Below are 27,494 nucleotides of genomic sequence, written 5' to 3' on the forward strand. Positions count from 1 at the left end.
CTCTGCCTGCGTGAAGCTGGGGCTGACCCTTCTAGCTCATCAGAGTCCCCACAGGGACATCCCAGGATGGATTTTCCCTGGCAGCTGTGGCTGCCTCTGGCTCACACATGCTTGGTGGGGCTCAGAAAAAGAGCCTGGGATCCCTGAGCGCCAAGCACAGATTTTTGGGGGATGACAGGATCCAGGCTCTGTGCGCTCACAAGGAAAGCCCAGCAGAGAGAACCCGAAGGCTTCGGCAGAGGCGCGGTCAAGGATGCCTACCCCCATTTCAACTTCTGCAGAGGCTCTGATTCTCTGTCAGTAGGGAGCGAGGAAGTGGACCAAGGCCCGTGGTGCACTCGGCTCCTCAGCCTTGACCTGAGCACCCGCGGGGTGCCAGGCGCCGTTACTGGTGGCCGAACCACACAGGTGACCGCTGCCCCTGAGAAGCTCACTAGGAGGCGGGAGGGGGGCAGTTCAGTGTCACGAGGAGAGGGCCGGGCCAGCGACGCACGGCTCAACGGCAGTGTGACCTCCCTGTCTCACGGGGCTGTGCTGAGGTCAGCCTGGGAGGGTGTCAGGGAAGGACTTGGGGACGTGTGAGCTCCGGGGTGTGGTCTCCGCAGGTGAGCGGAATTACCTAGCAAAGAAGGCACGGCAGGCATTCCTGGCAGTGGGAACAGCACAGGCCGTGGTGTGGAAGGAACTGTAGGTATGTGCGTCCCTGAGAGGAAGCTCAGTGGGAAGTCAGTGTTGAGGAAAGGGAGAAGCCAGACCCAAAAGGTCCTTGTGGGCCACGATGAACTCGAGCTTTGTCTCAGGGAACCACAGTTGCAGGTTGATGTCAAGTCCAACTGGGATTTTAAAGACAGAACTCTTCGGTGGAGGGGGTGTTGAAACACTGCGTGTCGGTTTCCTGGGCTGTGAAATGGCCGTGATGGCTGTCCAACGGACCCGTAGGAATAAGTCAGGTATCTCTACACGGGGCCTGAAACACCATGGGAGTTGTCTGCACACCCTGCCTGCCCTGACCTCACTTGGCTGTGAGACCCCTGAGCAGGGGAATCAAGAAACAGATTCTATTGTCGCACTGGGCCGGGCCAGGCAGTGGCTCAGTTCTGTCACAAATGTCTGGGAAGGACCCACATGGCATTCAGATTCACGGGGAGCATCCTCTTAAAACAGGCTGGGCCGGTTAAAAATGGGCCTCTCTAGGAGGACATAGGGGCGCGTCCCAGCTCCCCACGCGAGAAGGGCAGGCTGCCTGGTACCTCCCTCCGTGCCCTAGCACCGCGGGCCAACAGTCTCTCTCAGGAGCTCCTCGGTGTCCTCTTTAGAGGCTGTCCTGGTTCAAAACAGAGCTTCTGGGACCCACCCACAGGATTCCAGGCAACCCGGGGTGTGGCCCAGGAACCCGCATTGTTGATGAGCTACCCGGTGATTCTCACACAAGCTAATGTTGGAGAACCCTGAGGCAGAGTTTGCAAACACCCTGCAGAGGACACGGGAATGGCCCCGCAAAGGGCAGGAGGCAGTAGACACCTGACTAAACGCCCCCCCCACCTCCATCCCCAGCTGACCGCTGAGGCCAGGGGAGCCAGGCTAGGGGACAGCAGAGACCCCCACAAGGGCCCGACTGCTCTCCCACCGCACCCTACCATTTGCTGTCACGGGGCTGTCTCACTTCAGCGGGGGGGCCTCAGAGGGTTTCTACAAGGAGCCCTTCGGGGTTCACTTCCGAGCTGCCTCAGGGATTTTGCGCAGGATGGCATTCCCGGCTTCTTTTCCCTTTTCCTTGCAGAGAACCTTTAGGCAAGTGGAGCCAGTGGCGGGGAGGGGGGGCCCGAGGCCTCAACTGCTTGAAGGAGCTTCCAAGGGAAATAATCCGAGGCGACTTCCGATTATTTCCCTTGGGAGCTCCTTCAAGCAGTTGGGTCCTTTCCCTGCCCTTTTGCAGAGAGACATGGCGTGTGTGTGGTGGGTGGGTGGGTGAGAGATGAGAGATGGGAATGAGGACAGGAGAGGGGGCGGGAGGGAGGACGGAGAGGAATGGAGTGATAAAGAGATGGAGAGGGAAAAGGAGGAGGAGGATGGGGGGGAAGGGACAGAAATGAGGGGAACAAGATAGAGACCCGGAAGGAATGGGGTGGGGCGTGTGTGGGCATAGGGGTACTGTGGTGAGAGCAGGGCTAGCCTGGAAGGCCACCCAGGCCACTGTGCTCGTACTGGTCTGTCCCAGTCCCGGTCCCTGGCTTCCTGCCACAATGATGGGCCCCAAGCAGGCTTAGTGCTGGAATGTAAGTGGCTGTGGCTTGGAGCCTCCCCTCTGGCTGAGGGGGAAAAGCTGCTGACAAATCCGCCTGGAATAGCTGAGTTTTTCCACATGGAAAGAAGAAACGTACACACAACCGGGCTTATCATAAGTCTGGCGGAGTGACTTGGGATGGAAAAATTCTGTAATTGAGAGGTGGACGGGGGAGGCACCACTGAATCCTGGCCAACAAGCCCCCCCACCCCCACCTGGCATGGGGACACCCTTCCAGGAGCCCCCACATCCCTGCTGAATTCCCACCCTCGTTTGTCCTCTTGTCCTAAGTACTGTCAAGGACCTACCTAGCTGTTACCCGTGGGAACACGGGCACTCGGTGACCAAGAGAAAACCCAACACCTGAAGTGGGGATGGGGTCCTACCAACCTTCACCTGTGGCCCAGGAGGCAAGAAATCCACCCCAGTGACCATCAACTTGGGAGGCTGCACGTGAGTCTTAGAGTTCCCGACACCACCACTGTCACCCAGCCCCAGCAGGTCACTGGGTGCCTTCCGTTCTCAGCGGGTCAGGCAATTCCTGGTCTCCTCACCCTGCGGGGCCATGGCCTAAAGCGTGTTAAGAGATGAATTTGGGATCAGGTACAGGTGGGAGCTGACAGCTGAACTCATTTTATTCAACACTGAGGAGCACCTCTTACTTTCCCTGGACTGTGTGATCAGAGAGGCCAGCAAGACCCAAGTGGGGAAGGCAAAATGTACAATGTAATTGTGACTCACATCAGGATGATGTGAGGGTTAGAGACACAAGCGACTTGGAGGGACCCAGGAGAAAGAGTGAGGGGTCGGGTCTGGGCAACTCTGGCAAAGCTCCATGGCATTTGGGTTGGACCTCGAATGTTGAACAGGATTTCAACAGGGAAAGAAAAATGGGGAAGTATTTTGCTGATTCTTTAAACTCCATCTATAAAGTGAGGTCAGAGATGCACTATAAAGTACTCAGGACCCGACATTACCAACATTATGTCTGCATGGTTGTAATCTGGCTCTCCCACTAAATGGAAGCTTCAGGAACATGTCCATTTCGCTCCTGGACCTTTAGCACCGACAGCAGCGCCCGCTCACTTAGCTACTTGTTTAAATGAAGAACTGCTCTGTGCCCCTGAAGCTTTGCCTTCGGTGCTGTTTGCCAGATACTTCAGCTCTTTCCCCATTCTGAGCACATGACGGCATTGCGCTTCTTGCTCCCCTTGTGGGGCTGGCTCGATGCATAGGAGCCTCTGGGGTCTCTTGGTTTCCCTCCAGCCCCATGGCTGGCAATGTGAGATGTGGTGGCCGCTCCATCAGCACGGGGCCCTGCGTGGCTTTGGGGAAGAGCCTCCCTGCCAGCTGGCAGAGGGCAAGTCATAGTGAGAAAGAAGTTTCTGGTTTAAAGGCAGTGAGGTTTGCAGGCTGTTTATTACCGCAGCGTAACCTAACCTGTCCTGACTGGCCCTGCGAGCCCATGCAAACAGCTGGTCTCTCAGAATCACTGGGAGGTCCCCTACATGCTTTGGGGATTTCAGCGGCTTCAGATGCCTCAAAGCCAAACAAAACCAAAAACTTCCCCTTCAGAAAGTCAGGATGCGTTCTGTCCTTCCCCTTTCCTTCCTACTGGGAAGCTCAGCGGTGGTGGTTGGAGGTGGGGGCAGCCCTGACACAGCTCGCCAGCCCCCTCCCCCCATGGAGGAACCAGCACGCTCTGGACCACCTCTGAAGTGACCTCACACACCGACCACACACTCAAATGACTGTCATAATCCTTCCCCTTGGTCCAAAATAAAAACAGCACACCTACTCCTCTGGGAGTGAGTCACACACAGAAAAAAAAGTCGATGGCTATGAGCCAAGAGGATCTGCGAACATGGGAAAATCTGCCAGTGGAGGTGTCTGGGCAGACGTTGTGGTCTTTCCCTGGTGGCCTGCCTGACCAAAGAGCATCCCAACAATTCTGAACCTCAAGCATGAACTCTCCACGATGCCAGGCATCGTCCTGACCCTCCAGTGAGACTGGAGTTTATTTAGTACTTCTTCTCTGGGGAAGGAGGACTGACTTGTGTGAGAGAGAGAGAGAGAGAGAGAGAGAGAGTGTGTGTGTGTGTGTGTGTGTGTGTGTGTTGTGGAAGGGGCTGCTCCTTCAGGGAAGAAGGGGACTGGGCTGGGAAAGATGGTATCAAAGGACACAAGGAGCCTCCTGTTGGGGATCAGGGGTGGCAACTACCTCTCCCGACCTCAATTTCTTGGCTCAGGCAGATGAACCTTAAGATAAACTTGATAAACTTTTTGGGTTGGTTACATGAACTTAACGTTATCTCCCTCTTCATCTCCGTTCCCATCCCAGAAGCCAAGTGTAGGGCTTTGGCTGGGCACAATCTCCTCCACCATTCCTGGTTGAGAGCAGCCACCCCCATTCCTGTGTATCAGAGCTATAGCAGGAAGGGAAAGTCAATTTTTCTGTGCAGCTCAGGCAACTGGGAAGGGGTTTACATCTGGTTGTTCTAGATGGTCCTCAGTTTCCCAGGGCTCAAGGAGACACTCATCCCATGAGACTCTCTATCTGGGGGATCTGGGCTGGGCTGCCCAAACTCATGCTTAGGGGGGCAAGGAGGGGGACAGAGGACAGAGATGGCAATTGTTGGTAATTATTTCACAAATGGCATTTCAGAACTGGCCTTTCAGTGATGTGCTCATTGCCAGGTCTTTTCTTCTTGCCACACCAAGCTGTCACCCAGAGCTCAGGCTGGGTCCACACCCTGGACCCCACCCAGCTCCCTGCCTCCTGGGAGGCAGTGATCTCCTCCAATGAGCCTTAAGCCTGTGGTGATGGATGGATAACAGAGGGGTGGGTACAAGCAGATCTTTATATGCATGGCAGGTTTCTGCAATAGCCCTGAGAAAGCTGTTTGCAGAAAAAAAGTGGAAGAGGTGGGAATAAGAGACCAAAAAGGCAAACTGTACTTTCCTGCATGAACATTCAGCAGAAGGCATTCAGAGATAGCAAATTCCCCTCCTAATGAGTTTTTCTCAGAGTGTCCACTGAAGCTTACCTGCCCCATGGCGGGAAAATGGTGAAGCCCACCTTATCACCACCTTAGATCTAGAGTGGTGGACTCCTTGGGCACAAGGTAGCAGCAGCAACACCACTTGGAAATTTGTTAAAAATGCAACATCTCAAACCTCAGCCCTAAACTCCTACTGACTCAGAAACTCCCGCGGTGGAGCCAGTAATCTGGGATTTAACAAGCCCTCCAGCGGATTGCACGCCAAAGTTGGAAACCACTGATGAGAGGGAAAGCAAGGTTCAGAGGGAGGAGCAGAAAGGTGGGGGAGGGGAGTAAAAGGGGTGGTTCATCGTGTACCCTCCCTCATCTCAGTTCCTTCTGCTCTGGAACACTGTGAGGTTGGCTCTTTTCCCTTGTGCCCGGAAATCACCTCCTCAGGTAGGAAGCTCCAGCCTCTGGTGAGACCTGGGGACCCAGCACATGTCCTCCACTACAAATGAGGACGACTCTCTGACTGCCGCCACCACGGAGGAAAAGCCATGGACCCAAGCGGTCTGGGAATTCCCTGACCACTTGACTCTTGAAATTTCAGGAATTACCTAAAAATCATCTCCAAGGTGAAAGAAAAAGCAAAAGTGGAGATTCCCCTACCAGACACTAGGGGGAGTCCCATCCCTGGCCTGGGAAGAAGAGGATGCGTCTCAGGTCTAGAGGAATTTAGCTTGTTTCCAAAGTTGGTGGCTGGCGACCTCTGTTAAATCAACCAAACTGAACCCCAAGTTGTAAGAGGATAGCCCGTGATCACCGCGTCAGAGTGGCGGATCGCAAAAACATTTACTTGTCTTCCCAGCCCCAGACTAATTTACAGGCAAAAAACCCCCCACAAAAACCCAAAACACAACAACAACAAAGCCCAAACAAAAACAAACAAACAAACAAACAAACAAACAACTGTAGAGGCCGGAGAGGGCCCCGGATCATGCAGCTGGCCTGTTTAAAGACCCAGCAGTCCTGTTCCCCGCCCACGTGAGACGATCAGGTCAGGCTGCGTAATTTGGGGGACCCAGTGTAAAGAAAAAATGCTGGAAATTATTGAAATGTTATTAATTTTTGAATTATTATTCAAAAAAATTATTAAGACTTTCAAGATGGTGAAATCAGAGCATTCAAATGGAAGTTATGAAGCCGGCTCTGGCGCTAGCAGAACGGAATCCGTCTCTGCGTCCCACAAGTGAGCTGTCCGTCCCTAAGGCAGCGTGGGGCTTTCGGGGCTGGCGTTTCCACAGTGGTTCCTGGAGCAGCTGTGGGAAGAGGCGGGTTTGACTCGGGAAGGCAAGCTCTCCCAAGCCATGGGGCGCGGGAGCGCTCTCACGATCCAGGGCCCAGGATCACGCAACCCCCGTTTTCCGGGAAAGGAATACCCTACCAGGCAGGGCCGCCCAGGGAGGGGAAATCCAGCTAGAGTGAAAGTCGCAGGCTGACAGCCTAGCCCGCCGCGGAGGCGGCTTCCCGCGGTCAGCCTCGGAAGCGTCCCCCGTCGCGCGTCCCTCGGAGTCACGCGACTCGGCGCTGCTGCGGGAGCCGGAGCGCCGGCCGGGCCTGCTGGACCTGCCGGACCCACGCGCGGCCCGCCGGCCTGGAGGCGGCGGCGAAGGGGCGCCAGGGCGCACACCCTCCCGTGGGCGGGAGAAGCGGGAGGGGGGCGCGCGGACACCTGGCCCGGGGACCTCTCCATAGACCCATCCCCAGCTAGTTACCAAGCCCTTCCCTGCCGCCCGCTCCCACACCTGGGCGTGTTGGGGTGCGGGGGTGCGGTGGAGGCGGGGACCTAGTGTTGGAAGTGGTGGGAGAGGGAAGGAGGCAGGGCTGAAGGCTGACGGTCCCGACAGCAACTCCTCTTCAGCTGCCCCAGTCGTCGGGTCTGCTTCCCGCAGACACCGCGAAACCCGCGCTCGCCCCGGCTCCCCGCCGCTTGGCAGATCGGTAGTTCCCCCGGGCGCCTTCCTGCCGCGCGCCGGTCTCCCCGCCCCCGCCCCGCCTCGCCCCGCCCCGCAGGCTGCGGTCCCTTTAAAGGCGCGCTCGTGCGGGGCCGTCCTTCTCTCGAGGCTGACTCGGGAGCCGCGCCACCGCTGCGAGCCGCCGCGCTCGGCCGGCATGGCCATGGCGTCCCCGGCCATCGGGCAGCGTCCCTACCGGCTGCTCCTGGACCCGGAACCGCCGCGCTATCTGCAGAGCCTGAGCGGCCCGGAGCCGCCGCCGCCCCCCGGCCGCTCCTCGCGCCGCTGCGCCCCCGCGCCCCTCTCCACCGCGCCCGGGGCGCACGAGGGGCGCGGCGCCCGGAGGGCGGCCCGGGGGGACCCGGAGCCCCAACCGCGGGCCTCGCGACCCGCTCGCCCTCTCCGGCCTGGTCTGCAGCAGAGACTGCGGCGGCGGCCTGGGGCGCCCCGGCCCCGCGACGTGCGGAGCATCTTCGAGCAGCCGCAGGATCCCCGCGTCCCGGTGGAGCGAGGCGAGGGTCACAGCTTCGCCGACCTGGCGCTGAGGAGCGGCCGGGGCTGGTGCGACCTGTGCGGACGAGAGGTGCTGCGGCAGGCGCTGCGCTGCGCTAGTGAGTGTGAGGGGCAGGGCAGGGGAGGGGCGCGCGGGAAGCCCGCAGTCCGAGCTCAGGAGCTGCCGCGGGGCTGGCGCGGGGGACGGGCATTGCCCGTCTCCACTTCAGCCAAGGGAGACAGGCCCGGGAGACTCTGCTCTTAGCCGCCTGGCGGGTATGCTTTAGTGACCGCCTACCGCCCAGGTACGATGGTGCTGTATTTAACAAATACCCCTTTCCCTGACTAGTGCATACCTCGCCCCGCCACACACACGCACACGCGCGCGTGTGCGCGCGCGCGCGCGCGCGCACACACACACACACACACACACACACACACACACACTCAGGCTGGGGATGATGACCACGGCGGCAAGGTCATTCCGTTGTCTCACACCAGTCATGAGACTGGTATTGATACGGCCATTTGACCCCTGCTTATTAGCGTTAATGGGAATATGGCTTGTTTGTCACCGGTGGTACAGGCCCTTGGCACATGACCCCTGTGGTACGCCTCTCCTTTAGGGCACACTGATGGGACAAGAAAGAGACCTGGTTAGGCTTTGAATGGAAATGGACTGTAAGGTTGACGTGAGCTTGAGGTCGCCCTGGACCTGTGCCCCGCCCCCCTTTGCCTTTCACCTCTGGCCCTCAAACCTTTGGACTCTGCTCTAAATATTTGGCAATGCCCTGTCTCCCCTCCTCCTCCTCTTCCCCCTCAATCTCCTCCTCCTCCTCCTCCTCCTGGGTTACTGCACCAGTCCTCAGGCTTTAAAATTCCCCAACTTCCTGTCCAGTACTTTCCTCCCCGGAGCTCTCAGGCCCCTCCAGCCTCCTTTGCAGTCAGTCTCTTTTCAAAGCTGGACTGTGGACCCCTAGACACCCAGGGTGTAGACCTACTGAGCAAATTTGCAGTCTTCTTGGAGGTTGGGGTTATTTTCAGGTGTGTGTATTTCTTTAAGGGGTGCCTTCTCCCCACCCCCATATTTGTGGTTGCCATATTTGGTGGAGGATATCCACATCCATGTGTTTATGTGTTTATAGAGATAGTTTAAATATCTGAAGTACAAAGCACAGAGGAGGGCAGAGCCCCTAACAAGCGTCTCTGGAAATGGTGTGTGGGTTGTATCTGTCAGCAAAGGCCCTTCCCCTTTGCCCAAAGGCCAGGGGCTCCCATCTGTCTGCAGCAGCCACTTCCCTATCAGGAAAACCCTACCTTGCCCGCCTCCCCCTAGTTCACAGCAGAGGCTGGGCAGGGTGCCTCCTAGCTTCAGGGAAGGAAAGTTCACATTCTAAGCCAGTGTCAAGTGGAAGGGAAAGATTGGAGGGGAAAGGAGGTGGTGCTCCTTCCACCACCAGAACTCCCCGTTTACGTGCTAAGACAAAAGGAAAGAGCAAACTTTAGAGAGGCGTGTGTTGTGGGTGGAGGACTGCTGTCACTCCATAAAGGCTCCTGACCTTATGGTAGAATCACATGAAACTTGCCCGTGGATGTCTTGGCAACGGTCACCCTCTCAAGGGTCGAGGCTCCTTTACTGTATCCACTGATTCTCTAAACACAGACGGAGGCGTTATTCTCGATGACATGGATTTAGTTGTGCTGGAACCCTGGCAAATCCAGTTCACTGGAATTCTAGTCTGTAGTAAGGCATTTGGGGACTCCATCAAGCAGGGATATCTGAATACCAGAGAGGGAGCAGAGCCAGTGTTTGTCATTATTAATATTTAACTGCTTGTGGACCCGTGGCTGGATGGGAACAGTTGAGACACTTTCAGAGGTGCAGATGAGCCGCGGGCAGGCGGAGACACAGCTGGCCACAATCACCGAGCATCTTTCTTTAAGTTGAAGATCTCATTCTGTGGTGGGCTTGGTGTGTTTTATCTTTCTTTCAAAAAGCAAGGTTCAGAAATATGACTTTAAAAAGGCAGCAGCAGACAGCGATTAAGAGAACAGACTGAAACCAGAAGACCTGAGTTCGAATCCTTACTCTGCCACTTAATCTCTGTGTCATTCTGGGCCTTTCTGTGCTCTGCTTCCTTGTTATAAAAAAGTGGGGATAAAAACGTTACCTACTCCATTGTGTTAATGTGAGAATTAAGTGAATTAATATATGTAAAGTGTTTAACAGAGTGCCTGGCAAAAGGCATTATGAACGTTTAATGCAATATGAATGTTAGTGTTATCCCCTCCCATCCAACAGCTGTCACAATTTGTCTGAGCTCGTGACACCTCTGAGGTCACTTTTCCAAGCAGCGAGTACAGTTCTCGAACCCTGCGTGGCTGAACTAAGAAGGGAAGTGAGTGCCGTGAGCATCGCAGAATGTGTGGGTTTGAATTGTCCTCCAGAAACACTTCTGCTTCCTGTGGCTGAGGAGTGTCCCTGCTGAATGCCAGTGGCTTCGAGAGCACTGGGACATTGGCGCCTTGTCTTTGTATCACTTGCCCCCAGCAAAGTGCCAGGCACAGAGCAGCGTCAGTAAGAAGCATTTGGTGAAGGCGGTGGCTGGTTTTTCCTCCTAAATCTCTCTGCTCTTGGAAACAAGCAGAAGGGCAGTGGTACAGGAAGGACCTCTGTCTGGGCAGGAGGATGACAATGGGTGGGAGCTATGTTAGCAATATGGAGTTTTAATAAGGAAAATTTTAGAAAGCTGTCTTCCCACTGCCTGCCTGCCTCTGCAGTGAAAGACCTTCCAACCTAGCCTAACCCCTATGTCCAGGTCTGTAACTGACTCTGGGTAAGGCTGGATTTGCCTGTCAGGAGGTTCAGAGTTAATGTTAATTTCCAGGATTAAAAAATCGTGTTTAGTAGATAAGAGAAGAACTCCAGTGGGGACTGGAAGAGAGAGAGAGATACTGAGAGACAGAGAGAGAGAGATTCTGTGGGGGCATGTGTGTTTTGGGATGGGGGCAATACCAGTGGTGAGGGCCCACTTCCAGCACTCCGGGGATGCAGGGCCGGCAGCAAACACCCTGCAGAGTTACCCGCTGCCCTTTGGCTTTGCGATCAGTAAACACCTGTTAGAGGTTTTGGACCCTTTCTTCTATAGAAGGCACAGAGTTGACCTTTTACTGTTCAACTCTTTTTGTGGGTATGCAAGCCATCCCGGACCAGAGAAAGTCTGGAAAATGGGGAAACCAAAGTCCAACTCCACAGGCAAGGAGGGATGCTGGGACACACCTTGCACGATGCAGTGAATGCCCACGGGCTTCTCCGGAGCCGTCGTCCCTCGTTCAGGACTCTGAGGTGTTATGGGATTGGAATTATAGGGTTGAAAGGGGAACCCTGGGGCTCCTTATCCTACCCCCTACTTGATAGATGTGTAATTATGATGTGAAGAGGAGGTGTTCTCCATGAACCTCAGGGACAGGGGACTTCCTGGGGTGAGACTGATGTCCCACAGGGCCCCCCTGGCCAGCCCTCCCAGCTCTGCCTTGTCACTTCATTGATGGCTGGGCTCAGCCCACCTCTCTATGAAGACTGGAACCGCCCACGCGACAGCCACAGGATCCTGGGGAGTCCCCTCTTGCCATGATTTCTTTGTGGAAGAGGTTACTGGACATTGACACTGAGTTACCCTACAGCAGACCAGAGAACTCTTGGGCACCTGGAAAGTATTTTATTTGTCTAGTATGCCCAGCAGCTTTGAAGTGTGTGGCTTGAAGTCTTTTCACAGACTTGGGCCCCTGTTTGGCTGGGGAGGTTAGGGAAAAGGACACTGAGCTTTTAAAGAGAGTGGAACCCGTCTCGAGTTTCCCCTGCCCTGGGCTCTAATTGGGGTTTTCTTCTAGGAAGAGTCCTAGTGGAATGAGTGTGTGTGTGTGTGTGTGTGTGTGTGTGTATTTGGGGACAGAGAACAGATCTGGAATGCTTTGAGGGAGGCCTCCTGAGGTCCCCAAGCTGTATCTTGTTTCCTCTCCTCCCTGCTTCCTGTCTTCTGGAGAGATGAAAGTAAAAGCATTAAATGTGGGCTTAATTGTCCCCCCACTTCATCAGAGCATGAAATTTTGTGATTATGGAGGGAAGGGGGCTTGAATCCCAGGTACAGTCAAAAATGATTAATGCCACTTTTCTGCCAGCCTAATTAGACTTGGTAATGAACGTGTGTGTTCGCCTGCTGATCCTGCAGAGTTGTTAGGTGGAAGTGAATTGACATCTCCCCTCAGCTGAGGCTTTGGTCTGGGATCCTCTCTCTCCCCTCCCAAGTTTATCAGTCACTCAGGCCTGGCCCAGCCCTGTGCAGGTCTGCCCAGAGTGACAGGGAAAGGACCGCCCCAGGAGGCTCAGGCTGCGCCCAGCCCACCTCCGAGCATAGGAAGGATTCTTCACAGGCCAGTAGTGCCTTTTCCCTGAAGAGCCCAAAGGATTTCCATGCTTGCTTCTGCATTCATCCTTGGAATGGCTTCCTGAGGTCAGAGCGCAGGGATGCTGCTGCCCAGGGCTTACGTGGGCAAGGAAGCAGTGCCCATCCCCCCGGCTGGGGGCAGGACGAGGTTAGAGCCTCTCAGGTGGGGTGAACCTGGCTGGCCTCGAAGTCCGTGGGGCCAGCTCAGGCTGTCCGGTCCTTTCCCTCCTTCAGGCCATGCCCAGCATTTCTGGGTCAGAAATCGTGCCCCTGGGGGCTCTTTCGCAGAGACCTCTCTGGCTCCCACCCCGTTCCTCAGTTTCCCCATGGAAGGAGCAGCTAGCCACTCTTGCTCTGACCAGGGTACTATTAAGGCTGATGAGGAAGCTGTAAATACTCCTCTGGCCTTATCAGAGGCCCTTCCTGTTTGCATTCCTCAGATGACAAGGTGAATATTCTTGGGCAGGTGAATATTTGTGGGTGCGCAGAGCATGTGAATGGAATGTACCCCCAGCCCCAGCCGAGCTTGCTTCCGTCGGCAGCCAGCCTTCCCTCTTACTCAGAGATCTGCTGTGCTGGGGGCTGGATGCTGTCTGCACCCCCAGGCCACCCACCGGCTCCGCTGGGTCCCGGCTCTCTGCTGTCTGGGTCGGGGAGGGCGGGCGGCGCTGAGGCTGGGAAGGCCAGTCCTGACGGGGGAGGTGGCTGGGCATTTAGTCATCTGTGGGTTTTTTTTCCAAGAGACTTTGGCAAGCTTCTCGCCACATGTTCAGGGCAGAATCTTAGGGTTGGGAGGGGAGCTGAGCCAGCTTTTCGACTTTGGGGAGAGAACAAGGAGGCCAAAGTGGTGATGTCAGACAGGGCAGCGGGCTCTGGTTTAAGTGGAATCACATCCACGTGGGGGACTCGCTGTGGGGGCCCCATTCCGAGGTTAAGACTATCTTGACTCAGGCCTGGGGGGGTGATGTTTGGGTGCTCTCTGAAGCACCCCACACACAATGCAGAGGAGACCTGAGCCGAGCCCAGCGCACCCTGAGAGCGCTCCATAGTGTGGTCATTGGCTAGAGTGGCTGACGAGTTCATGTGGGGCCTGTTGCCACCTGCCTGTGGTTCTTGGCATAGAGAAAGTTCTTGAGAGATGCACCCACAGAACAAGCAAGGATGTTGGCTTCCTATTTTGCCCCTTTGGGACAGGAAGGAAGAAGAACAGCAGGGATCTGTCCCGGCAAGGAGCCAGGTGCGCGGCCTCCCTGTGGAGACTCTCCTGTCCTGACTAAGGGGTCTGGTGCCTGCTTGTTTCTGTAGAACATCCCAGCTTTTCTTCAGGATTTTCCTGCCCACCCATGCCGATCACTTTGGCTTCACGGAGGGCATCAAGGAGAAAAGCTTGAGCTCACATGGTACCGAGGGGTTTGTAGGAAGGTGATGCTGGAGAGTCCAGAGTGTTCATTCCTGCCTGTCACTAGGAGGCAGGGAGCAGGGTCTGTCACTCAGCTGTGACCACAGCGGGGCTGGCTCATGTTTACTCTGCCAGAGAGGGCCTGCACCCCACCTTCGGCTCCCCATCCCCGTTTTTTGAACAAACATTTCCAGGGCAGGGCAGGTCTTACTCAGATGTCTGCAGTGTCTGCTAGAGAATGAAACCTTGGCTTACATAGACCTTTAAGAAGTCGTACCTAAAGGTCAGGGAGTAGCAGATTCCCTGCTGAGCAGGGACCCAGAGGTAGGACTTGATCTCTGGACCCTGGGATCATGACCTGAGTAGAAGACAGAGACTTAACGGACTGAGGCACGCAGGTGCCCTGGTTTTTTTGTTTTTTTTTTTTAAATCCTTTTGTATTTTGTCCCACTTTTATTGACTTTTTAATCCTTTCATGTTTTGTTTCTACTGAATGCTGGCTCTGGAAAAGAATTATCCTCATGTTTGCTGTAGATACAAACTGGTATCCCATGAGCCTGCTAGGATGGGAGTATTTACATGAAACAAAGTGAGTTGAGAATGACAAGAATTGTGGGAGTGGAGGTGGCCTGGCCCCATCTGAAGCCCTTTCTTTCTTTCTTTCCTTCTTTCTTTCTTTCTTTCTTTCTTTCTTTCTTTCTTTCTTTCTTTCTTTCTTAAGATTTTATTTATTTATTTGACAGAGAGAGACAGTGAGAGTGGGAACACAAGTAGGGGACAGTGGGAGAGGGAGAAGTAGGTTCCCCACTGAGCAGGGAGCCCGATGTGGGGTTTGTGGGGTTTGATCCCAGGACCCTGGGATCATGACCTGAGCCAAAGGCAGACGCTTAATGACTGAGCCACCCAGGGGCCCCTGAAGCCTTTTCTTCTGCATTGGCTTGCACGGTGGGCTGGGGCTGGTGGGATCATGGCCCTCTCACAGGGGAGAAAACACAGCATTTAAGGAGGCAAAGGACTGCTCGAAGATGACCCAGATGGGAAGTAGCAAAACCAGCACCAGAACCCAACACAGCATTTTGCCTTATAAGCTAATGTCATTCGAACACACAAGTTCATTGAGTCCTCCTCCTTCGTCTGCTCCCCTTCCACCAACGAATGCTGAAATGTCCATAAAAAGAGGTACAGAAAAAAAAAGAGGGTGAGCCAATGGGTGGATGAGCCATGTGCCAGCTAGACAGTCAGCCAGTGCCTGGATAATCGAGGATTGGCTGCACTTAAGCTGTTTCCAGCATGCGGTTTCTTTTCTTTTCTTTTTTTTTTTTTTAAAGATTTTATTTATTTATTTGACAGAGAGAGATCACAAGTAGGCAGAGAGGCAGGCAGAGAGAGAGGAAGGGAAGCAGGCTCCCTGCTGAGCAGAGAGCCTGATGTGGGACTCGATCCCAGGACCCTGAGATCATGACCTGAGCCGAAGGCAGCGGCTTAACCCACTGAGCCACCCAGGCACCCCCAGCATGTGGTTTCTTTCTTTCTTTCTTTTTTTTTTTTTTTTAAAGATTTTTATTTATTTATTTGACAGACAGAGATTACAAGCAGGCAGAGGAGATAGGCAGAGAGAGAGGAGGAAGCAGGCTCCCCATCAAGCAGAGAGCCTGATGCGGGGCTCGATCCCAGGACCCTGGGACCATGACCTGAGCAGAAGGCAGAGGCTTTAACCCGCTGAGCCACCCAGGCGCCCCAGCAGCATGTGGTTTCTAAATAGATTTTCAGCATGCGTAAATCATGAGATCTTTGAACAAAAGGTGAAGTTTTTCTACGTCCCAAGTTAAAAGAAGAAAGAGTCTTTCTCTGGCCCTGCCTCACCCCCACTTGTGATCAGAGTATGTACAGTTGACATGGAAATACAGGTAGGAGGTCTTTTCCTGTTCCATGCCTCCTCCTTGCCCTGACCGAGGGTCAGAGTTCATGACCAGGAACCACAGCAAAATCAGGTTGCGTCTCAGAAGGGACAGTTAGGGTGAAGAAGGGCTGGTTAGGGGCTTTAATATAAATCGAGGTTTGCCTCACTGGCCCTATCCCAGGCGGTGGTGTGGCCACATGGGGACCAGCGAATCTGGGGAACCCCCTGCCCCAACTCTTACCCTATCTCTGACCCTCTCTGTTTCTCCAGGTCAGTCTTACATGTGGGTATCATTGCTTACTCGCCTTGCTGACTTGGAGGAAGCTGTTTTTTCCATTCAAAGCCGAATGGAAGCTGGAGGTTTTGTGGTTTCTGTTGAAACAATTGTGTCCTTTCTGCAAGGGAGGAAAGGATTTAAAAGAAAACAAAACCCCTCATAGATCCCTTACTATCCAAGGGAACAACAGATCCCAGCTGTAACTTGATTTGTGAGTGAAAGGGATGGACAACCGGTATGTAAATGCATATTCGGGTGACAAATATTTTCAAGAGTGATCTGGAGTTCCCTTTATGGGAATGGGGCATTTCAAGGTAAGAATATATTGTAGCCCCCGCCCTTGAGATAGGGAAGTCTGTTTCTCCCAGTTGTGTTGGGCCTTGGCTGGGCTCCCACCGCAGCAGGCAGGTCATCTGGTCGGTGCTTAGACGCTGGGTTACGAGAGTTCATCGCATAAAGCCCCCAGGCCCCAGATAATGCTCCTCCGAGACCCTCCCTACAGTTTTCTATCTGTCCAGGTTTCACAGGGTCAGGAAGGAAGATTCTAGAGCCTCCCAAAGCTCATCCTCCCGTGTCTGCCAGTTCTCTCCTGCTGGCTCCTCCGATGGCTTAACCTGCCAAAGAACAGCTCTGTGATGAGGAGAAAGGAGAAGTGAGATCAGTAAATCCTTGAGCCCAAAGGGGGACCTTCAGGAAGGGCTTTTCTGCCATTCACTGTGACTCTTAGTAGAAGTTCTCTAGCATGCGTGTTGCCTTCCCTGAGAGTGGAAATGGGAATACCACCCCATCCGGGGATCACCCAGGCAGGAGTTTTAGAACCTCTGGGGATCTCCCAACCCTTGCTTGATGGCTCCAAGTGTCATTTTGTGACCAGCCTCTTCTCTGCAGAAGCTGCTGGGTAAACTAGAGGGCAGCCATGGGCAGCCCAGTCTCCCTGAGGAAGGATGAGGGAGAAAGAACCGATGTCCAGGCCTAAGGAAGGGTGCCATTTTAGGGCATTTCTGTCTTAAATGAAGGACTTGCAAACAATGAGCTTTTATTGTCAAGCTTACAAACAAGTTTTTATTGTTCCTGCACCACGTACTGAGGCCCTCAGCCGTGATGGATGATCTAACAGGGGGACCCTCTACCCGGATTTCCTAGGAGGAAGGCAGATGACGGGGGGCCCAGTTTGGAGGAACAGAGTGTAGCTTAGGTTTTTCTGCCATTTCTCTAAGTGGGCCGGAGGACATGGCCTTCGGCTCAGATGCCACTCCGTGTTCTCTGTGACTTGGGGACAAACAACAGCACAGGGGAGTGGACCCTGGATGGCGGTTGCAGGAGATCTAGCAGAGCTCACACCTGAACCCACAGGCACTGAACACCCGGGCACTGGAGCACAGATGTGTAAATGCACCTTTATTTCCATGCACACCTGAGTCCTCTGCAGGCCAGGACGACTGGCCCTCCCTCGTCTGAAACTGGCCTCGTCTGGCAGATGGCCAGATGTTGGCAGATGAGTTTTGGAATCTCTGGCTTTCCTTTTCTGGAATCCCCAGTGGCTTTCCTGGAAGGCTTTGCAGCCAGTCTGGTGCTGGTGCTCGTTGCCCATCTCAGCCTGGGTGACAGGGCTTCTGGGATCTTCCCCGCTAAGGACTTGGTGGCTTCTGGGAGTCAGTGTTGAGGGATGCCCTGTGAGCACCATTTTGAGGCAAGAGAACATTTCTATCCTATTTATGAGAGACTCTGTTCTTTTCTTCTTTTCTCTTTCTTCCCCCTTTTCGCTGCTTACCTCTCTCTGCTCACCGGCTCCTTCCCAGCCCAGATGGCTGAAAGCCGACACTCTTCCCCGCCCCTGGGCTTAGTGTGGGAGAATGTGAATTAGCCCCCTCATTCCCGCAGGAACCTATATAGCTGGTAAAGCATTATTAATCCGCCATCCCCAAAGAAATCCATTAATGAGCTCCTGGGTCGAGCTCACGGTGTGAGATAACCGGTCACTTTGGCTGTCTGTTGAAACTTTGGAGACATTGATTTTCAGGCTCACAGGCACCACTGAGCAGTGAAGCTTGGGGCGGGCTCTTTCCTGCAGCCTGTTTGGTGGGGGCATTTTTATCTTATCAAGCTAAAAGCCCCAGGAATAGAAAGTTTTCCATTGGGGGAGGTGGTGGGAAGGGACCTCAGCTGGGAAGGAGAAAGGCGCTGTGCAGGCTGAGCCGGTACCCAGGCCCCACATCCCAGGTGCCTGGGACTCCCTTTGGGAAGAGGAGCTGGGCTGGGCTGATTGGAGCAAATCCCCAGTCACGGGAGCCCCCAGACTCTCCACTCATCAGTCCATCCCCGCTGGCCCAGAGAGAAGCCGCGGATTCCCCACAGCGGGATGACCGAGGGCTGGGATGAGGAGGCGGCTCCTGCCTGCTTCCGAACAGTCCTGGCGAGGCTCCAGCGGCTCTTCCGCAGGCTCCCCAGGAGCCCTTCGGGATCAGAGAGGCTCCAAGCCCTGCAGCAGTTCTGCCATGAGGCCCGGCTGGCTCGCGGTAGGTCCAAGTGCCCTAGCTAGGGGCCTTTGGGGGGTTCTTGGGGTCCGAGGCCTTGGCCAAGTGGCCTTCCCCATGGGGAAGGGAGTGCAGGAGCCAAATGGTGGCCTGGGATTTGCTGCTGAGCTCAGCAGCCCTCCGGGGGCCAAAGCTCAGGTGGGGACACCCTGCCAGCTTTAGGTGGAAGGGCAGGTCTGAAAGCACATGCGCAGAGGCCCAGGCTGCCTGTGGGTCTGAACAGCTTTTCGCTGGCTGAGAACGAGGGCTGAGCAGTCATCTTAATCTGGGCCCCTGAGCTGGGGAAAGACGGACACTTGGATGACACTGTTTTCCACTCTGCTGTGCTGGAGCTCTGAGGGGTGTGAGACCTTGTCACAGTGTGGAGTCAGCCTCCCAAGGACCCAGGCGCAGTGACATTTCCTAGGCAGGGGGTTTCTCACCTGGATGGTCAGGGGTGGGGCCTGCGGGGCCCCAACATCCAGGCTCTGCAGGGCTGGGGACTGCTGGCTGGGACACAGGGGACAGGAGCCCAGCCTCAGGCAGTGACTGGGCCACAGTTTCTTGCCCTGAACCCTCACTAGCGGGAGAACTGTCCTTGCCTGGGAAAGGATAGTGGCATAGTGTAGGTCCAGTGAAAGATAAGGAGAGACAGTAGCATTCACATTTTCGTGAAACCTTAGGTCCTCCTACTCACTTTTTTTCAAAGAAAGGAAGCTGAGGCCAACCGAAGCTGGTGGCAGCACCAGGATGGGGATAGTCCCGGGCACCTGCCTTCCAGCGCATGGTTCTTTCTGCTCTGTCATGCTATCTCAGCGTCTTCTCTTTCTGTAGCGCCCTTCTGACAAAGAGCTGAAGCACTTATGTTTGTTTTTTTACTTTCAATATCATGTACTCCCTCCAGACCCCTGCACAGGGGGAGTGGGAAGGGGGTTTGGTTATTTCACAGGTGCAGCAGCTCAGAGAAGTAAGGTCCCTTGCTAGGGACCAGAGCAGCACAGCCAGGCCTGGAACCCCTTGCCTTGGGTTCTAGTCCCCTTACTGACCGTTTGCCACTTCTTGCTGGTGGTTGGATCTTTGGAGCACGAAAGCTTCCTTGAGGTTTCCTGTCCCACTTGTCTCCACGCTGTTCTTGTACCCATTCAGGCATGGGTGGATGTCCAGCAGGTCACAACACTGACTTTTAGAAATGGAACGAAACCAAACAGTCCTCTCTGGGCTGAGATTTCGGAAGCAGAGTTTAAAAGACAACATGGTCTTGACTCTGGAAAATATGATTTTTCTGATCTAGGTTTTACCTCTTAAGAAGTGGGAATTGTAATTCAACTAGACCTAATCCCTGCTTGGAGACAAATACTCTTAGCCAGCCTGCATAATTTATCCTCCTCAATGGCCTAATACACACTGCGGCTCTCACTGAGAAGACAGCTGGATGTTGAGTTTCTCAATTTAAATGCTCACTCCTGCCTTTGCGTTCCTCCTCCCCCGCTGCAAGAATTATTCAACAGATCATTCCCTTGCTCCTTTGCTATTCAGCCCAAGGAGTTATAGATTTAAGAAAATCAATCAGACCTGGAGTGGCAGCATTAAGGTCAAGGCAAATGCTGCATTGCCTCTAAGACTCGCGGGCTCGTTTAGCTTGTGTTAGCATTTGGACTTAATGGATCGGAAGGGGGGGACAGCACGCTCAGAGATGATGGCAGCGGTAGACAGTGGACTGCAGATTTCTAGAAGAGCTCATCTTACTTGCGGGAATCTATCAGCAACCTATAGTAGGGCATGCAGGAACACCGGCTTCGAGCCAAGCTGAGCTGAGTCCGGATCTTGGATTCTTGGCGGGAGGGCCTTCCTCGTACAGAGGAACCTCTCTGAGCCTCGGTTACTCCCAGTGTAAACTGGGCAAAGAATCTCGACCTCAGGCTGCTGTCATTTAAGTTAAATGTGACATCGGATGTAAACCAGTTGACATGATGTTTGTCACATAGCAGGTCCCTTCTTCACAGCTGCTCTTATTTACTGACCTCTAGTAATGGCTTCTGGTAGGTCACCTGTGCGAGCCCCCTCTCCGCCCCCACCCCGACCCCCGCTGCACCCGGTTGCCTGCTCTTCCATCACACCTGCCCAAGGGTGGGCTAACCGCCGGCATCTTCGTGAAAGAGACAGGGTTTGAAGATTGCCCGGGCACAAGTGGGGGAGGGGCATGACACTCACACACCTTCTCCGGAAAAATTCCCATCATTGAGTTTGCCACACTGCTTAATGAACGAGGAAGGCTAGATGAGCCCACGGGGCATCATTCGAGCTGAGCAAGCATGTCGCCAAGGAGCAAGTCATGTATCATCTGAAGAGGCTGCTGGGGGTCAGCGGGAAACAGTCTGGGTCTGTCCAGAAACCTCAGGTGGTCTTGGCTCTACAGGGATTCAGCTGTAAAGAAGCCTTTGTGAGTCTCCTGCAGACGTCATTTATTTACTTTTCTTCTCGAGGCAGAAAGTCTCCTTTCACCCAGTTGGTCGGTGATTGGCACTTTGAGGGCAAGTGACATCAGCGCAGGTGTGGAAAAACCAGCTGGAGGCAGCAGCCTGGCTGTCCCCTAGAGGAGGGCCTCTGGGTGCACCCGGGCTCCTGGGGCCTCCTGGCCCTGATGGGCATACCTGTGTGCATACACCTGTGTGCGCCCTCAGATCCGCACGTCCGTCTCAACTTCCCCTGCCGCCCTGCAGGCTGTGGACACCTGGGCAGAGCTTCTTGCAAACTCGTTTAGCTGTTCTTCTCCTTGGGGTCTGTGGGACACTGCCAAAAATATACCGTAGGCACGCAAGAGGCTAGACTGCCCTTTGCCCCTGCTCAGAGATGGTGTCTGCTTTTAAAACACTAAGACGGGGCCCCTGGGTGGCTCTGTCAGTTAAGCGTCCAACACCTGGTTTCAGCTCAGGTAACGATCTCAGGGTCGTGAGATCGAGCCCATGTTGGGCTCTGCTCACTGAGCAGAGTCGGCCTCAGAGCCTCTCGCTCTTCTGTTGCCCCTTCCCCTGCTCATGCGTGCACACTGTCTCTCTAAAATAAATAAACCTTTGAAAATAATAACAACAATAAAACAGAAGCAAAGCAAAAAACAACCCAAAAAACCATCCTTAAGCTCTTCGTTCTATATCTGTCCCTCATTACTAGGGATCGTGTCCTTTCTTTATCAGCTACCCAGACTCCTGGTGTCTTCTCAGAGGCCCAGGGACGAGTGGAGAGGAACCTGAGCCCCTGGGGGTGGGGGATCCCACCTGCTTTGTCTCTCTTACACCCAGAGCATAGTGACACATGCCTGGGATGGGGGGGGCAGAGGCCCCTCCTGAGCAGGCCTGAAGCCGAGAGGGCATCTGGCAGCCCCACACTGGCTTCGGATACCGTGGGCTTGTTACTATTTGTACAACTCCCTTAAACCCAGCTGCCTACAGTGTTTTAAAGTATTTTTTTTTTCTTTTCTTAAGGTGCTCTGGCAATAGAATTTATTTCTTTCCATGGTGGTAATCAAAATAAGACATATCTATACTGGAAAAAAAAGTGTGTGTGTGTGTGTGTGTGTGTGTATACATATATATATATATATAGTGTCATATATATACATAATTTTTTTCTTTTGTCCACTTGTTCCTATTGTGGAAAGTCTTTGGGTATAACATGCTATCCTTTAGAACAGTGGCTTACCTTGAAGGCCCTCAAAAAATACATGTGGGATGAATGTATACCTGCACACACGGGAAACTGACTAATAACTAGTTTTTTTGTGGAAAGACAGGGGCAGAACTGTATGAAAAGGTAATGTTCTCTCTGTGCCTCTCTGAGCACACATGTCCTGATGGGGGCTGGGGGCACAAGCTCTCATTGCCCCTCTTGAAAAATGGTGCCATATCTTTGCATGTCTGTCTGTCTGGCCATGTCCTAAATACAACTTGAACTTCTTTGGATGTGGAGTCAGCTGGTCCTGCCAACAAGCCCACAGACCCTTGCACACAAAGGATGAGATCTGTTTGGCTTTGCCACCCTGGGGCCCCACCTGAAATCATGAACTTTAACATTTCCCCCCAAATGTATCACCTCTTTCTATTCTTGTCCAAGGGTGTGACAGCGGGGGTTTCTCAGAGATGCTCTGGGATACCACACTGGGGGCCTGCAGACTCGCCTACTTCTCTTTCCTTCACCCACATCCCCTCCCCACCGCCCCGTCACCCAGAAACCGCCGTGGAAGCCACCATACTGCAGCGCAGCTCCTGCAGCAGTGGCGCCGCTCTCCCAGACGCTGGAAGCATGATTGGGAAACAGAGTGCATGTGGAAATACGCCAAAAAATGTCCGTCAGCCAAAAGATTAATTAGAATAAATGAAAAATAGTGTCGCTCTTGTAAAAAAGACCGAATCGATTTAAAAGTAGAACGAACTACAGATGACTGTGGGAATTACAGCTACAAGAGGGTGTCAAAGTTACAAATATCGGAAGTATAAATAATATAGGAAAACCAGGGGGTGGGGGCCTAAGAGCCGGAGGGAGCGTGCTGGAGTCCCAGCAGGGGGCCAGTTAGTACCAGCTGTGGTTGAAGCTTGCGATGCTACAAATGGCTCAACCCTATAAAGCGTGTTTATATTTTTAAACATATATACGTGTATGCACGGGACAGGAGGCATGCAAATGTGGCTCAGGATCAGCACCCCCAAAGACTGACGTGGCACAAAACAGACCATGTAGAAAGGTGTGCTGTGGCCCCCTCCTGCCCACGCCCCAGGGAGGGCACCGTCTGCGGCCTCCCTCACTTCCTGCATTGTCTGTCTGAACTTGTGAACTGTCCTGCCCTCTCTTGCCACACCTGCCCCTCCTCAAATACCAACCCCCCCCCCCCAGCTCACATCCCCAGCCCTGCCTGGCCACAGCGCCTTCCTTTTGTGGCTGCTTTTGGCCTCGGGATGTGTGGTTGTCTTGGAGGTAGATGATTAATGGGCCTGCCTGAGAGGCACCCCCCCCCCCACCCACACGGGGCAGGATTGGGCCTCTGCAGGCCAGCCTGGGCACCCAGGGTCTACACCCAGAGTCAGCCAGGCTGGCAGGGGACGAGTCAGGGGAGAAGCCAGGCTCAGGCATTAACAACTTACACATGATGCCTAGCAACCAAGATCCCAGAAAGAATCTTATAATCTGCTTTGATCCCTGAGCAACAGGGCAGGACCCTTTGCCCTTCCCTTCAGCACAGACCTGTCACTCAAAAGCGCGCGTCCAACCCCACCCAGGCCTGCCACATGCTGGACCTCCCTGGTCGCTTTGGGAGAGGATGAAGACCAGGATCTTGGGGTGGCCTCGCGTCCTCAGTTTAACTGAGGCGTTCCAGAATCACCCCACCTCTGGGGCACTCTCTCTGCTCAACACACCTGACCTGGGGGCGCCTGCTTCCCGTAAAGCCCGCCCACCCCAGCCCTCTGTTTTACGTGGGAACTGAAAGTCTGATCCTGGCTGGGGCGTGTTCAGACGCGTCTCCTCTTGGCATTTCCTGCAGAGACGGAGGCCTCCCTGTGCCCAGCGCCGCCCACCTTCCCTGTCTGTGGGAGGGACCTGCCTACAGTCTCTACCCTGGGATGTGGGCCTGGCTTCCAGGTCGCTCCCCTGCCACTACCGAGGCCCTTCCTGTTGGCTCTCTGGCTTGCTTTCTGGTCCATGCCGTGGGCTGTGTGTGTGTGCTGGATGGGGTTGTGCAGTGGGGGTGGGGAGCAGTGGTGTGTCTCCAGACCGTCCAGGCTAGGGCAAGGGGGTGCTGAGTACCCTCAGGGGGGTCTGGCCTCCGAAACAAGAAATTACAGTATGTGGTCTCAGCAGGGCTGGGGTTTGCGGGCCTTCCTGGGAGCACAGAGAAGCAGATGTCCTGACCCGACTGGCTGACCCACAAGCAGGGAGTTGCCCTTCCCTTGCCCCACTCTCACTCCGAGTTTAGCCAGGAGTATGACAAATGTATTGATGGTGTTGGTGTTGGCAGTTGCTGCAGACCTCCAAGCCTGACAAACCACAGCCTCTATCTTCCCACCCTCCAACACAACTCCCCCGCTCACATCCCTGGCTTCCTCCTCTGGACGCATCAACGGCAGCAGGTCGGAGGAGCTCCCTGGACAGTTGCATGGCTCTTCTCCCTGTAACACTCTGGGAGAGGGCCCCGAAGGAGAGAGGCCAGCACCACACCCTGGGGCGGGGCCACCCAGACGCAGGAATCCCAACATGTGGAAGGTGATGACTACCCTTTATTGAGCACCTACTATGTGCCAGGCAGTGTTGGATGCTCTACCTATATTCTCTTTAATTTTGGCAACAAATCTGCTGGCCAGGAAGATAGGACTGCTTCCATTTTGCAGATGAAGACTTCGAGGCTAAATAAATTCTCTATTTTACTGAGGTTAGGTAAATTGCTCAGGCATCTCATACTCCATTAGAAGCAGAGTTTGGGCTCAAACCCAGATGTGTGGGACTCTGGAGGCTGGGTTCTGTGCATTCCCCAGCTCCCGATGAGGGGCTCCGTCCCCTGCACCTCTTCTCAGAGACCTCTTCATGCCCAGCACACAGCGCGCCTTAAGGTACCCCATGGTCTAAGGATTTCTGATTCGCCGCTGCTGAGTGGGGGCACTTGGTGCCTCTGTGAGGCAGGTGGTGCTGGGAGCCATGTTTAGAGTCAGGCCAGAGCAAGCAGACAGGATGGGTGGGGTCCAGAGCTCCCAAGCTGAGGGTCTTGATTGGGCTGGGACTGGAAATGTGAATGGACACTTCCCAGGGTGCAGTGGGGACCTCGGAGGGATGCCGTGGCCATGACCTGCTGGGGCAGAGGGAAAAAGCGCTCGCTGCTCAAATGCCATTGGCTCACACTATTTTCTGGGCTTGGACTAGCCACCCTACCCCCAGCCTCCATGACGCCCTCCTCCTCGGCCTCAAGTAGTGCAGGGTAGGGGGGATAGGACCGAGTGAAGAGGACGGCTCTGCGGAACAGCTTCGCAGAAAACAGGGCTAGTGAGAAGGAGTTAGTTATGGTAGGTTTTCTCGTCAGCTCTGCTGCTGACTCGCTGGGAGGCTCTCACCCCTCCAAGTCTTGGTATGCTCATCCCTAAACTTGGAGTAGACCAAAGGACCTGGAATCCTATGTCCACACAAAACCCCACAGGTAGACTACATTTATAGCAGCCTTGCTCTAGCTTCCTGGAAGCAACCAAGATGTCTCTCGGTAGGTGAAAATGGACAGAGAAGCTCTCGTCCCTCCACACGATGGAATGCTTCTGTTCAGCACTCCATGAGCTCTCAAGCCACGAAAAGCCACGGAGGAACTTTAAATGTGGTTCCGAAGTAAAAGAAGCCGATCCCAAAAGGCCAACTAGATGACATTCTGGGGAAGGCAAAGCTACAGAGGCAGGAGAAAGATCAGTGGTTTCCAGGGGTGAGGGGATGGGAGGGATGAACAGGGGGAGCACAGAGGATTTTTAGGGCAATCAAGCTACTCTGCACGACAATCTAATTGTGGGTACATATCGTTACACACTTGTCCAAATTCATCGGATGTACGCCACCACCATCACTGAACCCAAAGGTAAAGCGGGGCTCTGGAGAGTGACATGCTAACATAGGTTTATGAGTTGTAACAAAAGTGCCCCTCGCGGGGTGGGGGTGGGGGGGGATAATGGGATTTGGCTAGGAGGAAGCCGGAAGTATATGGAAGGGCTCTCTATACTTGTGGTCAGTTTTGCTTCAAACCTAAGACTGCTCTAAAAAATAAAATCTATTTTTAAAAATAGGGAAAGCAACATGTCCTACAGACATAGTATTGACTTTGTGAAATCATGAATACCAAGCATCTGGCATGCATACAGGGAGTGTAGAAAGGCTCTTGCTGTTATTGCAGTGTAGGTACGTGAGTTTTCTTCGTTCCTTTTTTGTAGCATTTTTTTCCCATTAGCAAAGAATGTATGTTCATTGTGAAAACTTAGCAACTATGCAGAGAGGTAAAACACTTGAAATCCCATCCTCTGAGCAAACATGTCCCCTTCCTTCCAGGTAGCTCTCCGAACAATGTGTCTAGCCACATGTGTCTTTTTATATAATTAGAACCATAGAACGTGACCTTTTTTTTTTTTTTCAAGTGATATGTTTGTGGACATTTTCCCAAGTTGACCAGTATCAATCTGCATCATCTTATATAATGGCTAAGTAATATGTATTTAAAAAAATAGCCTAACTGTAGCTGGCCACCTATAGGTGGGTATGGGTATTTCTGGCAATTTTGTTGTCGTAGACAACCATGAGATGAACAGTTTAGGGAAGAGTTATTTAGATACAAATAGATACACACTCAGGATGAATTATTGTAGGAAATTAGTATCTTAGACGTAAGGACCTTCTCATTTATCCACATCCCCTAAATACTGGACAGTATCTACTTGGTTAACAATTTTCTTTTCTGAAACCTGAGTAAGATCTTAGAAGTTCAAATATTGGAGGGGTGAGGGGAGGAGGGAAGGGAAGGGAGCCATCTAGGGGCAGCTAGAGGTACCTCTCTGAAGTAGGGAAGAGTCACCCCTCACCAGGCTAGCTGTGTCCACCTGGCACCTCACTCATGCAGGGAGCTGAGCCGTAGGGCCTCCCTTCTTGGAGAATAGGGGTTCAGCGGAGGTCTGAGGGTGCCTCGGGACCTTTTGCATCATGACTTAGTGGAGGTCTGGAGGAAGGTCAGTGGGTCTGGACAAGATATGCACAGACAGGCTTCTGGAATGGCGATGCCACCTTGGGTTTTGGCCAGTTAATAAGAAGAGTTAATACGTATTGAACTCTTTGTATCAGATCTTATGTGACTTTTACCTGAGTATCTCATTCCATTCTCACGGCAACCCTGCGAGGCCAATACTACTATCCCTCCACTTCACAGAGAGGAAACTGAGGCACAGGGGACAGTAGTCTGAGATCAGGTCAGCACTCAGACTCTGGCCTCTCTGCTTTGGCAAAAGGCAGATCACCCCTCCTCACTCTGGTCACTTATCCGGTTCATACCAACCCCCTTCTGAATGTTTAATAGTTTCAGGTCCTCTCAAATACTGAGCAGGGCCCAGAGCAAGGCTCGAAACTTGGAGGGCAGTGTTGCTGAGGGTCCATTAACCTGTGGGTCCTTTGCAAGACGGCCTGAGGTCTGA

The 27,494-nt window shown here is 53.7% G+C and overlaps 1 protein-coding gene across 1 annotated transcript in view; it reads left to right on the plus strand.

Annotated features, from left to right (window-relative positions):
- Positions 1 to 7,403: 7,403 nt before the first annotated feature.
- RASSF5 (Ras association domain family member 5) overlaps positions 7,404 to 27,494 on the plus strand; it is a 62,156-nt gene continuing 42,065 nt past the window's right edge. Inside the window, exon 1 of the mRNA XM_032878492.1 lies at positions 7,404 to 7,894. Within this exon, the coding sequence (XP_032734383.1) occupies positions 7,441 to 7,894 (454 nt within the window). The 5' untranslated portion in view covers positions 7,404 to 7,440. The remainder of the gene's footprint in view (positions 7,895 to 27,494) is intronic.

The sequence above is a fragment of the Lontra canadensis genome, unplaced genomic scaffold, assembly GCF_010015895.1.
Source record: "Lontra canadensis isolate GAN:19392208 unplaced genomic scaffold, GSC_riverotter_1.0 scaffold63, whole genome shotgun sequence".
In the NCBI taxonomy this organism is placed as follows: Eukaryota; Metazoa; Chordata; class Mammalia; order Carnivora; family Mustelidae; genus Lontra; species Lontra canadensis.